We start from the raw sequence: 16043 nt of genomic DNA on the forward strand, positions 1-16043 counted from the left end.
ATCCAATGTTCCTAGATGTTTCATCCAAGCTTGAGTAATTCAATAAATATTTTAGTATTTATCATGTGCAATAAACATGTCCTCTAAAAGCTTTAGCCCACCTTTTTAATAATGTGATTTTTTGCGATAAAGTAAATATAATGTTTCTAAAAAGTAAACAAAGCTGTGCAACTGAAATTTCTAGTTTGGCCTGGCTAGTGTAGCTAAGTGACCAGTTTCAGATTTGACCCCCACCCCAGTTAGGGTGCAGGCGGGAGGCAACCAATTGATGTGTCTCACATCTATGTGGTGTGTGTGTCTCCCTCCCTCCTCCCCTCCCTCCCTGCTTCCCTCCCTTCCGCTCTCGCTAAAAAAAATCAATGAACAAAAATATCCTCAAGTTGAGGATTAACAACAACAATAAATTTCTAGTTCAAGTCACCTTTAATTATGACAGCTTACCTTACCCATTATCTTCCGCCCATTCATTGCAGCCAGTGCTGCAGCTGCATGACGATGCTCATAAAACTCCACAAAACAATATGGATCATTTCCAGCTGTCTGTTGAAGAAAAAAACACAATAGCCAATTTTAAGTTGCATATTCCCATTACCTTAAAATTATAACATCTCATTTACCAGGCCAATGAAAAATAGAGGGTTCATTCCACAAGTAAATCTTTAGATAAGGAAATAAACACTTAAAAATGAGCTATTTTTGCCAAGACGGTGTCGCTCAGTGGTTGAGCACTGACCTATAAACCAAGAGGTCACGATTCGATTCCCGGTGGTTTGATTCCTGATAGGGGCCCGTGTTGTGGGCTCAATTCCCAGTGTGGGGCATGCAGAAGGCAGCCAGTTAATGATTCTCTCTCATCATTGATGTTTCTCTCTCTCTCTCCCTCTCCTTCCTCCCTGAAATCAATAAAAATATATTATTTTTAAAAAGTGATCTATTTTTTTTCCTAGCTGGTTTGGCTCAATGGATAGAGCATCGGCCTGTGGACTGAAGGGTACCAGGTTTGATTCTGGCTAAGGGCACATGCCTGGGTTCTGGGCTCGATCCCCAGTAGGGGGCGTGCAGGAAGCAGCCAATCAATGGTCTCTCTCATTGATGTTTCTATCTCTCTCTCCCTCTCCCTTCCTCTCTAAAATCAATAAAATAAATTTTTAAAAAATGATCTATTTTTATAGAAAGCTATCTTTATTAACAAGTTATACTATTCTACTATATATAATCTTTTATTAATAATTAAATGTCCTAATTATGGACAGATGAATATAGCTACATTCTCCCCATCATTATACAATCCAATCTTTTTTTAAGCTACAGAGGTTAAGTTTGACTGGAATCCTATATTCTCAAGTGTTGGTATTGGTTTTTCTGCCTCTTCCCTGTGATGTTACCTTTTATGTACATAAATGTACATAAAGACTTGCTACCTCTAACTTAGTGAATAGCAGAAAATATCAACCATCTCAAGCTTGTTTATAAAATATAAATAGACTCTGAAAACTGAAGAGGTCCTTTGCTAAGTAGAGTTTTAGAGTAGGTTTTAGAATTGGGACTTTCTGACATCATTTTTCAGCTGCTTAGTAGTCTTTTAAAAATTCTCTCTTTTTTGCTGGTGTTCCAGGTAGTTGATATTTGATAATATGTGAAGCCTGGATGTTTTATTATAAATTAAGGCAGAAAAAATACCCAATATCTTATACCTATCAGTGCAAAATATCAAATGACTTCATTGAGTATTTAAAAATTCTTTCTACACTCTCCTAAAATAAGTGAACGACTAGAATGAGCCCGGCCAGTGTCGCTCAGTGGATTGAGCGTGTCCCATGCACCAAGAGGTGTCTGGTTTGATTCTCAGTCAGGGCACATGCCTGGGTTGCTGGCTGGATCCTACGTAGGGGGTGTGCAGAAGGCAGCTGATGATGATGTCTCTCCCTCCCCGTTCCTCTCTCTAAAATAAAAATGTATTTTAAAAAAAGATTAGAATTATACCAAAATAAAGGTAGCATATTGTTTCAAGCACAATAGTTTAAAAAATTCATTGGTAATGATCTTTAAGAGGCTCTGGCCAGTGCTGCCCAGTGGTTAGAGTGTTGGCCCATGCACAGAAGGGTTATAGGTTTGATTCCCAGCCTCAGTCAGAGCTCGTGCGAGAGGCAACCAATCAATGTCTCTCTTTCCCTCTCCCTCCTTCCCTTCCAGTCTCTCTAAAAATCAATGGAAAAAATATCCTCGGATGCAGATTGAAAAAAAAAAGAATTTTAGAGGTAATCACAAATTGATATTGACATTACCCATTATTTTATTTAAAAAACATTAGGGAATATAAAAATGTTTTAAAAATTGTATAATTCAAACTAACACTACACTTAATGAGAATTCTACTACAAAGATCAATGTTGATAGGCATAGAAAAAGTAATACATTTAAGAGTAGAGCAATAAACTGAAAAAGAATATCACTTTAGTTAGTTGATTTGTACTCCCAAAAAACTATTTTTAGATAAGAATGTAAGCATACACATTATCAGTCTCAATACTCCAGGAAGTGTAAAATGCATAAATATGAACACCAGTCCTACAACATGAAGAGACTAAAATATAGACTTTAATAATAATAAAAACAAAATGTTAATTTAAGCCTTTGAGTGATAAAAAACCAAAATTTATACAAAGTGGCAAAGGCTAACATAGCTAGTCTTTTTTGAAGGTCAAGCAGTCATTAATATTTTGCCTAGTGATCTTTACCAGACAAATATCAAGAATGAACCAGACAAGGAGAGAATGGCAGTCTATAAACCAATGAAGAGGCTTTATATTCAGATAGTTCAATCTGAATATACATGCTTGCTTTGCCTTATTTCTGTTTGGTTTTTTTGGGGGGGGTTGTTGTAAATCCTCACCGAGGATATTTTTTCCCACTGATTTTTTTTTTAGAGAGAGAGTGTGGAAGGGTGGGGGGAGGGTAGAGAAATATTGATGTGAGAGAGACACATCGATTGGTTGCCTCCCACACACTCCTGACTGGAGCAGGGGATCAAACTGCAACCCAGATACATGCTCTTGAATGGGAATCGAACCTGAGACCATTCTGTGAACTCTAACCACTGAGCCCACCAGCCAGGGCTGCTTTGCCTTAATTCTGCATATATTAAATGGGAATAATGTGCTTTACAAAGTTTCTGTTTAACATTTGTGATATGCATCAGGGTTAAAATAACAGGTAAGCATTTAAAAAATGCTATTACTGGGACAAGGAAGTAGACCCACATCAAGGAAAACTGGTTTGTTTTTTTTTGTTTGTTTTTTTAAGTTTTATTGAATTTTTACAGAGAGGAAGGGAGAGGGACAGAGCTAGAAACATCGATCAGCTGCCTCCTGCACACCTTCTACTGGGGATGTGCCCGCAACCAAGGTACATGCCCCCGACCAGAATCGAACCTGGGACCCTTCAGTCCGCAGGCCGACGCTCTATCCACTGAGCCAAACCGGTTAGGGCAAGGAAAACTGGTTTTAAGTTCTCCATCATTTTCCAGTCTCTACTTTATATTTCTTTATGGATACAGGGATCTTTTCTTCTTTATCCAAGGGCATACAGATATTAAATATAAAGAAAACACTTAAAAGAAAATAAAGAACAGAAACATTAATTGAAGCCATCTATATTAAATTCAGAAGACCCTGCTACCCTGCTACTTAGAAGGTTTGACCTTTTAAAATCTTAGACAACAAAAAAAAAAGCCAATTGGCTAAACAATTACTTTTAAAAATATATTTTTATTCATTTTTTGAGAGAGTGGGAAACATTGATTGGCTGCATTCCACACACCCCCTACTGGGGACTGAGCCTGAAATCCAATCAAACAGGCAAACTTTAAATGCACTGGATGATGCCCAACCAACTGAGCCATACCTGTCAGGCTAAACAATTACTTTCTAAATACGAAGTAAAAAGAGAGATAAACTGGAAAACAATAGAAAAAAAAAAGTAGCAGATACACATACTGGTATATGACTTTTTTTCCTGGAGAAAAGAAAACTAAAAGGAAAGACTGTGGATAAATGGATTCTCATTAGCACTGTCTTTCCCATCAAAAAATTTTTAAATGTCTTTTTATGCATGTTATGATTCAGGGTTAACACCAATTAGATGAATTAATTTCTTCTATACACTAAGGTCTGAGGGATGGTAATTGCCATAATGCAAGAAAAACTTGAATCACAACCTTTAAAAATAAAGTTACAAACATTTCACAGTATCACATGACTATTTTTTTGACCCAATGTCCTAATCTAATTGTAATAACTGAATTTCTTAATTAGGCTATCAACTAATACCACATATAAAATAAACAATTCTGATATGTCAATGCACCTTAAAAAGGTGTATATTTCTCATCTACTCTAGAAATCATTAGTTCTGCTCTTCCTGTATTTAATAAAACAAATTAAACTCAGTGTCCAAAACTAATTCACTACAAATTGACTAAAATCCTTATGCATTCAGACTATATAAACTAATTTGAGAGTTCCTGGAAGTAATGGATTTAAATAATATACATAAAAAAGAAGAAAGTTAACTAAAGTAAAATACCCTTACATCCATAATCATTTTGCAGTTTTTACAAGGTCCAATCTGGCTGAAGAGCTGAAGAATTAGAGCTTCTGTCACATCTCTGGAAAGGTTACCGACATATCTGAAACACAAAGAAAAATATTTACCATTTAAATTTGCTTCTTTTGATCAGTTTCTACAGTTGCTTATTGAAAAATGAGTTTAGGAGTAGGTAGATCTTTACCCTAAACTACACTATTTGGGAATAGCTTATAAAAGTTTGCTGAAACTTTAAAATCTTTTTCAAAATGGATGTAATATGTGCAACCTGCAAGTATATTAGACACTGCTAGTAGAGGGAAACTAATGTGTGTTTTTAGTCAAAGTCAGTGGTTCCCAAACTTATTTGGCCTACAGCCCCCTTTCCAGAAAAAATATTACTTAGCGCCCCCTGGAAATTAATTTTTTTTTAATTTTAATATATTTTCGTAAAATATAGTAAAGAAAGGTGTAAATTAGAAACATTGAAGTTTGAAATTATGAAACCATTTATTGAACTCAGAATAGAAAGGTAATACAAAAAAAGTTAAAACAAATGCACCTGTGGCCATCACCGCCCCCCCCTGGATCGCTGCAGCGCCCACTTTGGGAGTCACTGGTCAAGGTGTTGCAAAGTAAACCTGTTATTTCTAAGTTCCTAGGCTTACCTTAGAAAGATATTGCTTTAAAAGTTTCTCAAATGAATCATTAGATATACAGAACATTTTATACAAACAATAGTGGAAACCTTTGCAATTCTTTCTACTACAGTATTGCTAAGAACAATAAAATTTCCCAATTTTTAATTCACAATTCTCCTAACACTATCCAATTTAGGTTTACTTTGGTTTACACAATAAACGTATTTTTTGAAAAATCACAGGTAAATAATTTATCAGGTGTTGTAAATGCTCACAAAGGGATGGAAAAACCTTTCAGTGGATATCACTGATCAGTGGATATGGACAGATACTATGCATTTGTGACTAGCAAACGTAACTAGTATAGTGTATTACAAGACCACATGACTGGGATTCTTTATTTAAAGAGTTTATAAATAAATTTTCAAAATGGGACTTTGAAACCAGATTACCTCTAGACATGTTAGAGTTAGAGGGTTATCACTTCTGAAATAGAGAATGTAGACTCTCAACAATTGTATTTCTTATTCTTCTGCCAAGAATCCTTTAGAAACGGAAAACGGGTTGAAAGATCCAGACTTGCCCTGACTGGTTTGGCTCAGTGGTTAGAGGGTTTCAGGCTTGATCCGGGAGGCAACCAATCGATGTTTCTCTCTCTCTCTTCCCCCTTCCCTCCCTTCCACTCTCTAAAAATCAATGGAACCTGGCCAGTGTTGCTCAGTGGTTGAATATTGACCTATGAACCAGGAAATCAGGCTTTGATTCCAGGTCAGGGCATATGCCCTGGTTGTGGGCTCGACCTCCATTTCAGGGTATGCAGGAGGCAGCCAATTGATGATTCTCTCTCATCATTGATGTTTCTACCTCTCTCCCTCTCCTCTCTGAAATCAATAAAAAAAAATTTTTTTTAAGTGAGAGAGAAGTATCAATGTGAGAGAGGCTGCCTCCTGCACTTGCCCTACTAGGGATCAAGCCCGCAGCCCGTGCATGTGCCCTCACTGGGAATAGAACCATCAACTCCTGGCTCATAGGTCAATGCTCAACCACTGAGCAACACCGGCTGGGACCAAAGTTCTCACTTTTAAAATAGGGTTTTCCCTTCCCAGTTGTTAAGTGATCTATGTGATAACTTTGGCAGCCTGAAAATACTCATGGTATAATACCCATAGGACTTACACATAGTTAATTTAATGTGGTCTGCCTAAATTTATTGATTAGCATTTTTCTGTAAAGAGCTGTTCCCTCATCAACTAGAGCTATTAGATTACACTACACTGGAGTTTCTAATCAAAAGGCAAGGTAAATGCTTATAGGAGATAATGCTTCTCTCCCTCTAATTACTGAGTTTTAGAACAAGGATTTGGTATAATACTAACCTTTGATCCTGGAAAAACTGTTATTGGGTAGATGTTAGCTTTGCTTTTTTGAGTATCATTATTCTATCTGATAGATTCAGTACTTCTCCCTTTACCATTTTAACCTATTCCAGTGCCTTCACCACTCAATATGTTTGTTGAATGGGTAAATGGAAGGAAATGAATCCATGTTTCTGATATGTATAAATGTTTATTTTTCTGGGAAAAGAGTCCGTATCTTTTTTTGTTATTAATCCTCACCCAAGGGTATATTTTTCATTCCTCTCTCTCTCAACTCAATAAAAACATTAAAAAAAAAAAAGTGAGAGCCCTAGCCAGTTTGGCTCAGTGGATAGAGCATCAGCCTGCGGACCAAAGGGTCCAGGTTCGATTCCGGTCAAGGGCATGTACCTAGGTTGCAGGCTCTTCCCTGGCCTGGGGCCCTGGTCAGGGCTCCTGCAGGAGGCAATCAACTGATGTGTTTCTCTCACATCGACGTGTCTTTCTGTCTCTCCTTCTCTCTTCCCTTCTCTCTAAAAATCAATGGAAAAATATCCTCAAGTGAGGATTGAAAAAAAAAAAAAGTGAGAGCTTTGGCTGTTTTACCATTTTGACCCAGTGATCAAACTTTAAATCACTTTATAGATGAGACATTGTGTGTTCAATATGAATTATACAACATCACCTGTGAAGTAGTCAACTCAAAAAGGTCTAACTTGAATCTAGTCAAGCTTAAATTTAGGCTAAAGCTTACCAAATATTGGACATATAAAACAATTACACATATTTAGATATGGGATACTGTATAAGGCAACTTACTTGATCTCTTCAAAATACTATTATTCTAAAACAAAGTAATAAAAGGGAAGCCCGGCTAGCGTGGCTCAAAGGTTGAGCATGGACATATGAACCAGGAGGTCACGGTTCAATTCCCAGTCAGAGCACATGCCTGGGTTGTGGGCTTTATCCCTAGTGTGGGCCATGCAGGAGGCAGCCGATAAATGATTCTCATCATTGATGTTTCTCTCTCTCCCTCTACCTTCTTCTCTGAAATCAATAACATATTTTAAAAAGGGGGGAGGACTGTTCTTCATTTAAAGGATTTAAAAAGACACTGACAACTAAATATAATAAATAATACTTGACTGAATCCTGGATGGGGGAGGAGATAGCTTTTTCTTGCAAAACTCTAATAAATGTAGAAGGAATGAGGAAAATGATCATTAAAAAACCACAATAGTAACTGCGAATGGCAAAATCCACCCATGGATATTTTATAGTTGATGTAATTTTAAGGAGAAATAGGGTGTGTAGAGCCTTAAATTATCTCCCATAAAATACTTGTTAATTACTGGTTTCAACCAATGCAATGATTGTTTTAACGTATATTCACAAATTCTTTGATATGCCTTCCTCTATGAAGTGGAGCTTATTTTCTCTCTCCTTCAGTCTGGGTTAGTCTTAGTGACTCAATTCGAATTATAACAGAGTATATTGAGAAAAGTAGTCACTGTACAGTGAAGAAACAGTAACTTTCAAAAGTGCCATGATCATTAAAGTTATCTTCTCATATTAAAGGAGAATAAAGAGACAAAACTAAATACAGTGGTATCTTGGAATGGATCTTGGAATAGAAAAAAGACATTAGTGGAAAAACTGGGGAAACTGGAATAAACCTTGCATTGTACCATGCTAATTTCTTAGTTTTGATAAGTATACCATGGTTATGTAAGTTGTTAACATTAAAGGAGTATGGGTGAAGATTATATGAGAACTGTACTTTCTCTGTAACTCTTCCTGTGTCTTACTTGACTCTTGTACCCATAAGAAATTCTCAGGATTGCAATGACTAAATGAAAAAAAAAAAAAAAAAAAAAAAAAGCTCTTCCAGGGTGTGGTAGGAGATGGGGGGGGTGTAAAGTGTGTGTGGGGAACGGGGAACATCTGTAATGCTGTCAACAATAAAAATATATATATATTTTAAAAATGGCTCTTCTGAAAATTCAATTCTAACATCTACGTATTTTTAAAAAGCTAGATAACCCAGTGACAAGTGCATAATATTTAGGGAACCTGGATTTTAACATCTGAGAAACATTTTCTGAGTGACATTAACTAATCTGAAGATGTGAGGAAAAAAAAAAAAAAGATTAAGCTACTCTAAAAAGCACTATGGGGCCTTGCCTGGGTATATCAGTTGGTTAGAGTGTCACCCCGATATGCCAAGGTTTCTGGTTCGAACCCAGTCAGGGCACATACAAAAGTCAACTAATAAGTAAGTGGAACAACAAACTGATAATCAATCAATCAATCACTGTGGTTTGTATTGCCTTTCATTTGTTTATTTGATGTAAGCTCCAGGAGCCTCTATGAATTAACTCTACACACAGCTGTTTAGAGAAATGCTCTTCGGAGGAAGTTACAGAAACAACTTGGTCTCAGCCTTAGGCACCATTACAATAAAGTACAAGTAACATATATAACATTTTCATATCAAAGAAATCAAAGGACAAAATCTTTTTTTCTTGTACTAATAAAAATACTGCATTACATTACTTTTTTCTTTTTACAAATAAGTTAATCACTAATACCTATCTCAAAATTTTAAAAACTTAATGATGTTATAACTTTCTATGTCTATTTGCTAAATAGGAGTTTGAGACAGAAAGCCCAAATTTGAAATCTGCAGATCCTTTTTATAGACAAAACTAGAGGCCCAGTGTTTGTGTGTGTGTGTGTGTGTGTGTGTCCCTCAGCCAGGCCTGTGCTCTCTTGCAGTCCAGGAGTCCTCAGGGGATGTCCGACTGATGGCTTAGGGAGTGGGCCTAAGCTGTCAGTCAGACATCCTTAGTGCTGCTTTGGAGGCGGGAGAGGCTCCAGCCACCGCCGCTGCGCTCGCCAGCAGTGAACCCAGCTTCTATGGGAGCGCACTGACCACTAGGGAGCAGCTCCTGCGTTGAGCGTCTGCCCCCTGGTGATCAGTGTGTGTCATAGCAACCGGTCGTTCTGTCGATTTGCATATTAGCCTTTTATTATATAGGATACTTTCAACAGAAAACACACAAGTTTTTTAGTTTGTAGAATGCTCTATATTTTACAAAGTTAATCCTCAATTTTATTTATTTTTAAATATATTTTTATTGATTTCAGAGAAGGGAGAGAGAAACATCAATGATGAGAAAGAATCATTGCTCTACTGCCTCCTGCATCCCCCTTTACTGGGGATCAAGCCCATAACTTGGGCATGTGCCCTGCCTGGGAATCAAACCCTGACTTCCTGGTATATAGGTTGGTCGATGCTCAACCACTGAGGCACTCTGGCCAGGCAATTCTCAATTTCATATATAAATATTATTTAGTTGTTTCATACTAAACAACTTACCAAAAGATTTCCCATAAACAGTATGAATTTAAGTTAACATGTTTAGAGGATTAATTTTTTGACCACCAAACATCTTCCTATTTTTAGAAAAATCCTCATCCTAAGGCAGAGCCTGACTTCTCTATAGAAGCTGAAAAGCCTACATATGGTTTTATAATCTTTTTTTGTGTTCGATCTAGACTAAGTCAATTAGAGATACCAGTCCTCAACCTATAGGGCTTAAAGAAGCAGAGCATGAAGAGAATCCATTTTGGTGGCAAATAGCAATGGAGTCCCATGTCAGTGAATTTGATCCTCAGTGGATTCAGTAATAGTATCTTTTCTGGGATGGCCTATGGCTTGATTAGGACTATGGCCTGACAGTTTCCTTTCCTGAACATTTTCCAAGACAGGTTCCATAACCTTCCTATAAATTTTCGTAGTGTCCTTTATCTTTGTTTTTGTTTTGTTAATCTTCACCCAAGGATATTTTTTCCACTGAATTTTAGAGAGTGGAAGGCAGGGTGGGGGAGGTGGTGGGAAGAGAGAAAGAGCAACATCAAAGTGAGAGAGACACATTGACTGGTTGCCTTTTTCACACTGGGACTGGGGGTTGAACATGCAACCCAGGTATGTGCCCTTAACCAGGAATTGGTCTTCAGCTGACACTCAAACCACTGAGAAACACTGGCCAGGGGGTGTCCTTTATCTTTTTAATAAATTCCTTTTATGGTTAAAATTTTTTGCTGCTTGCATTTAAGAAAATCCTGACTGATACAAATATTAATACTCAAAGCAGTTGCAAGCCAAGGTTCCCTATTATGTTTACTGGACTACTAAACAGAATTGTAATTTTCTTACATTTATTAGTTTTTACTTTTCAAAATATTTTTTGGGGAATAACATTAAAATGTCCCTTTTTAGCTGTTATGTGGAATTCTTGTGAGCAGCATGGATTGAAGTATCCCACGTTGTATCACCTCTGAGATCATATACTAACCTTGTGCAGAATGGAAAGTAAAGACAAGAAGAGAATTAACTTTAAGGCATATAGATTTCAATGAACTAAGAAATGCCTTCCTCCCTGGCTGGGTAGCTTAGTTGGTTAGAGCGTCATCCCAGACAGATAAAGGTTTCAGATTAGATCCCTGGTCAGAGCACATACAGGAATCAACCAATGAATGTGTGAATGAGTGGAGTGACAAATTGATGTTTCTTTTTTTCCCTCTCTCTAAAATCAATAAATAAAAATTTTAAAGATAAAATAAAAAATGTCTTCCTTGGACAACTGGATAAGTGAATATGAATTGTATATCAGTTAAAAATATTGTATCACCGTGGCCCCTGTGGCTCGGTGGTTGGAGCATCGGCACCAAAGGGCCTCAAGTTCGATTCCAGGGTCAAGGAAACATACCTGGGTTGCAAGTTCAATCCTCAGCCCCAGGTCTAGATGCTTGCAGGAGGCAACCAGTAGATGTGCCTCTCTCACATCAATACTTCCCTCTCTCTCCCTCCCTTCTACTCTCTAAAAAAACAACAACAAAAAACAAACAAACAAAAACCCCCCAAAAAAACTCAATGGAAAAAATATCCTCAGGTGAGGATTAACAACAACAAAATTTGTATCAATGTAGTCATCTTAATATGAAAATTATATCATGACTATGTAAGAGAATGTCCTTGTTCTTAGAAAATATATGGTAAAGTAGGCCTAAAGTGTAATGATGTTTTCTCAAATGGTTCAGAAAAAAAGGTAACTGCATTCTCACATAATTACTTTTGAATATTTGGCTATTAGCAATGGATAAATCCACACAAAAGTTACTTAACTCTTCAATGTACTATTTTTTGTTACTTTTCTGTTTTAAATTTTTCAGAATAAAAAGTTATTAATGAAAACTTGCCATTCTGCCAGGGATAGAATTTTATATCAATTTAACATATATTTTTGAAGCTGATAACTAAGTTCAGAGAGTTATAAAACTGGATTCTAAAACATATAATATATTAATTTATATTACTACAGCTCTAGAAAATTTAACCTGAAGAAAACATTTACAAAACAGAAAGCTGTGATGGGCTGTTTTGAGCCACAATCTATAATAATAAAAGCGTCATATACTAATTAGACCGGACATTCTTCCAGACGACCTTCTGGACGAAGCTGGGGCTGCAAGGGAAGCCCAGGTCCCAGGTGCCAGAGGGAAGCCAGTGCTGGCAGCCGGGAGAAGGAAGGCCTAACTCTTGCACGAATTTCGTGCGTTGGGCCTCTAGTTATTGTATAAAATGTAGGTGGAGGAGGTCAATGGGGGAAAATAAGGGGACATCTGTAACACTTTAAACAATAAATTTATTAAAAAGTACAGAATTCGATACAAAGCCTCTGTGAAAAATTTAATAAAAAACATAAATAGGTTTTTAGCTAATAATAAATCTGATAAAGAAATTTTTATTTATGCTATATATCTACTGTCTAGAACCCTGCCTGGGACACTGTAAATGCTCTATAAATATCTTTAAAGAGATAACTGTACTCACAGTATTAATTTTGAATATTTGCAGTTTGCTAGGAAATTATTCCATTTTGTCTGAATTACTTTAGTTTGGGGGAAAAGGTGCATCTTTTACTAATTATGAAATTACGTAGAAGAGTAAATGCTTATATTTATATATAAGCATTTATATAGGCGAAAGTAGGTGTACAGTTGTGAGTATGCTAATACTTATTAATTATTGTATTATTCCCACCTGGATTGTAAACCTACCTTTGCCTACACACACTCACACATATTCTATACCAGCATCCTAACTTTACTATTAAACAATTTCTACTCTTCACAAAGGATCGTCTGTATGATAACTGAAACCCTCTTATGTTATCAGCTATGACCACCTTCACTTGGAGATCAGACTATATATATAAACCAGCTTGAACAAATGTATCTAATACTATGCCTAAAGACATCCTAGATATTCATCTCAAAACTGTTCTCATTTTTACTTATATTTTGCAACAAGCTATCATTTTAAATGACTGTAATTACACACTGGTAAATCTACTTATTGTTGACTTCGTTCTCACATCCCACATCCAAACCACTGGTAATTGCTGTTGCTCTACTTTCAAACTATCTCCAGAATCCACCCACTTCTCACAATATATTTCCAAAGTACTGCTGACAAGAAATTGAATATTGGCAATTTCTAACTTAACAAGGTAATGCTGAACACTCATTTGTTGAAAATGGAGGCATAGTCTCTGAGCCAAGCATGTCAAACTCGCAACCCATGGGCCACATATGGCCCACAAGGAGTATTTTTGCAGCCCAGCCAATATAATGGTATGTAAGAAACGTTTTAATAAAAATTTCGTAACTTAATTTTTACAATATCCTGTTATACATTAATAACGAACTACAGCCAAAACCGGTTTGGCTCAGTGGATAGAGCGTCGGCCTGCGGACTGAAGGGTCCCAGGTTCGATTCCGGTCAAGGGCATGTACCTGGGTTGCGGGCACATCCCCTGTGGGAGATGTGCAGGAGGCAGCTGGTCGATGTTTCTCTCCCATTGATGTTTCTGACTATCTATCTCTCTCCCTTCCTCTCTGTAAAAAATCAATAAAATATATTTTAAAAAATAAATAAATAAATAAAAATAACGAACTACAACGTTCGATAATGACTGATTACTATAATTGTGTTGCATTCATTTCCCTTACCTGCCTTACTCGCAGGCGCACCACTTCTCTCCACTAATACTAACAGCAAATATTTTAGCAGCCAATTGCCACGTTATTAGTCTTGTACTGACTTGTTTGGTGTGCACAATAGAAATATTTCGCTTTCGGAGAACAAGAAAAATAGGTTTATTTGCATTACACTTATTTGTGCAGTTACTCGCTGTCTAGTAAGTTAATGTTCAAGAAAAAAATTAATTTTTATTAAAATGTTCTATTATTTTATGTTAATGATTACTCATTTATTTCAGCCCTTTGTACTAGTATTCAGCATGTCTCTATCAAAATAAACCTATGTTTCTATGAAAATTGAAACTTTTGTTTTTTTTTTGCGGTCCACATAAACTTAAACCTTGTTTATTTGGCCCATGTTAGCCTTTGAGTTTGACATGCTTGCTTTGAGCCATTTAGGTGCCATGGATGATACTGAAATTCAGACGATATCTTACCTCCGAGAATGAGTAATATCTGGGTTCACTGCTTGGAATTGTATCAGTTTTTAAAACAAACTTATTGACCACTTACCACAAATCAGATACTGTGCTATGAACACATTAAAAGTTCTTGACTTCCAGGGTCATTAAAACAAACATTTTATATTAAAAGTAAAAACACTGCTAGGAAAATTTAAGGGTTAGTAGCTACTCATATTTAATTAGATTGGGCTCACTGGAAGAATGGGAGCTTGGTTGAAGGTTGCAGAAGCAGAGGAGATAGTAGGACACGTTTGAGCTTGGACTACTCTGGGAAAAAGATTCTTAGATGGGGTGTTCCTAGCGAAATATACATGGCAAAATAAGTCATACATGTAAGAGTTAAGAGCTGAGGACATAAGAATTGCAGGAAAATGAACAAAAAGTTTATGACCTTGGGTGACTTTAGCTTTTCCCCAGCTGAAAAATGGACCCATTTACTGCAGAGTTCTGATGAGGATTAAACAAACAGGTAAAACACTTGACACAAAACCTAGCAAATCATAAGCACTCTATCTGTTTGAATAAAGCTTCCTTCATTATTCCTCCTGCAATGGTTGGTTTCCTGCACTGCTCTTGTAGAATGGCCTGAAAAAGGTGAAGTTCTCTTCATTATTTGATATTCCCAAATCAACATGCTAAAAAGGTTAAGATCCCAGATATTTCTGGCAGTTTCTGAAATTAAAAAATTTGAAATAATTTAAGAATCTTAAATTTGAGTGCCGAAACCAGTTTGGCTCAGTGGATAGAGCGCCGGCCTGCGGACTAAAAGGTCCCAGGTTCGATACCGGTCAAGGGCATGTACCTTGGTTGCAGGCACATCCCCAGTGGGAGGTGTGCAGGAGGCAGCTGATCGATGTTTCTTTCTCATCGATGTTTCTAACTCTCTATCTCTCTCCCTTCCTCTCTGTAAAAAAATTAATAAAATATATTATTTTAAAAAAAGAATCTTAAATTTGAGGACATTATAAAAGATGAGCATTGTGTGTGCTGTTGGCTATATCAAATTTCTGGCAAAGAGGCAAGAGGAAAAAAAGATTTCCATAAACTCTATGGGCCAATAGTTTTCTAGGGAGTATTCACCTACAGATACAATCTTTCAAAAAACAACAACAACAAACAAAGGTCCTTCACTAATTGCTGCAATCTATTAAAAAGATACTTAAGGTAACTAACATTATCAGGTAAACTATGAAAAAGTTTAATCTATTAAAACAAGTGTGACTATTATTTCTCATACAGATTACAAAATAGAAACTTTTGGTGGTGAAAACAATAACTGCATTGTACTTCATAACAACTCCAATGTCTAGAGTTGCAGAAAGAAACCTAAAATTGTGTCTTTAATGCATAGAGAGTTCTCAAGCTGTCGGTATTTCAAGAATTCAAACAAAAAGGTCTGTAAAAAAATACTCGTCAAGACTTTTTCTTCTTTTCCAGAAAAGTAACCATGACAGAATCAACTCTCCCAACATACTTTGAAAAACAAAGGAGGATGCTGGGGTGGGGGGACGGACGGACGGACCACACAACAAAGAAAATACCCACGCTGAGATCATTGAACACTAACTGTAAAAATGCTGAGGGGACTGAATATATGTTAAAGGTATTTATCAACCGTTGTTTCCTAAAGAGCTGCCTGCTCCTTCTGCAACATGTCAATCCTAACAGCAGCAAACGATGATAAAAAACAAAACAAAAACGCATCAGATCCACTTCCCCTCGGTTGGCATACACCTCCGGGTGAGATTTCCATTTTTCAAAAGCAGTTTCCAAATCCTTAGGGTGTCCGGGTTTCGGCTCTTTGGTTGGGGGAGGAAGTGTTATCGAAGTGAATCCAAAGAGAGATCAAAGAAAAAGCATTTGGCTTTTCTCCCCCCGCCCCCCCCAGC

The 16043-nt window shown here is 36.8% G+C and overlaps 1 protein-coding gene across 9 annotated transcripts in view; it reads right to left on the reverse strand.

Moving 5' to 3' along the window:
- Positions 1 to 16043, reverse strand: part of TIA1 (TIA1 cytotoxic granule associated RNA binding protein) — a 31421-nt gene that overhangs the window by 14633 nt on the left and 745 nt on the right. For all 9 annotated transcript variants that reach the window (XR_011473178.1, XR_011473177.1, XR_011473179.1 and 6 more), the window contains exons 2-3: positions 4591 to 4687; positions 442 to 540 (exon numbers count right to left, since the gene is read on the reverse strand). Coding sequence is in view for 6 of the 9 variants with exons in the window: in XM_070429418.1 (XP_070285519.1) it covers positions 442 to 540; positions 4591 to 4687 (196 nt within the window). In the remaining 3 variants the exon portion in view is untranslated. The remainder of the gene's footprint in view (positions 1 to 441; positions 541 to 4590; positions 4688 to 16043) is intronic.

This window comes from Myotis yumanensis, unplaced genomic scaffold, assembly GCF_028538775.1.
Source record: "Myotis yumanensis isolate MYYU_CA2020_CCGP unplaced genomic scaffold, mMyoYum1.0.hap1 SCAF_11, whole genome shotgun sequence".
NCBI lineage: Eukaryota > Metazoa > Chordata > Mammalia > Chiroptera > Vespertilionidae > Myotis > Myotis yumanensis.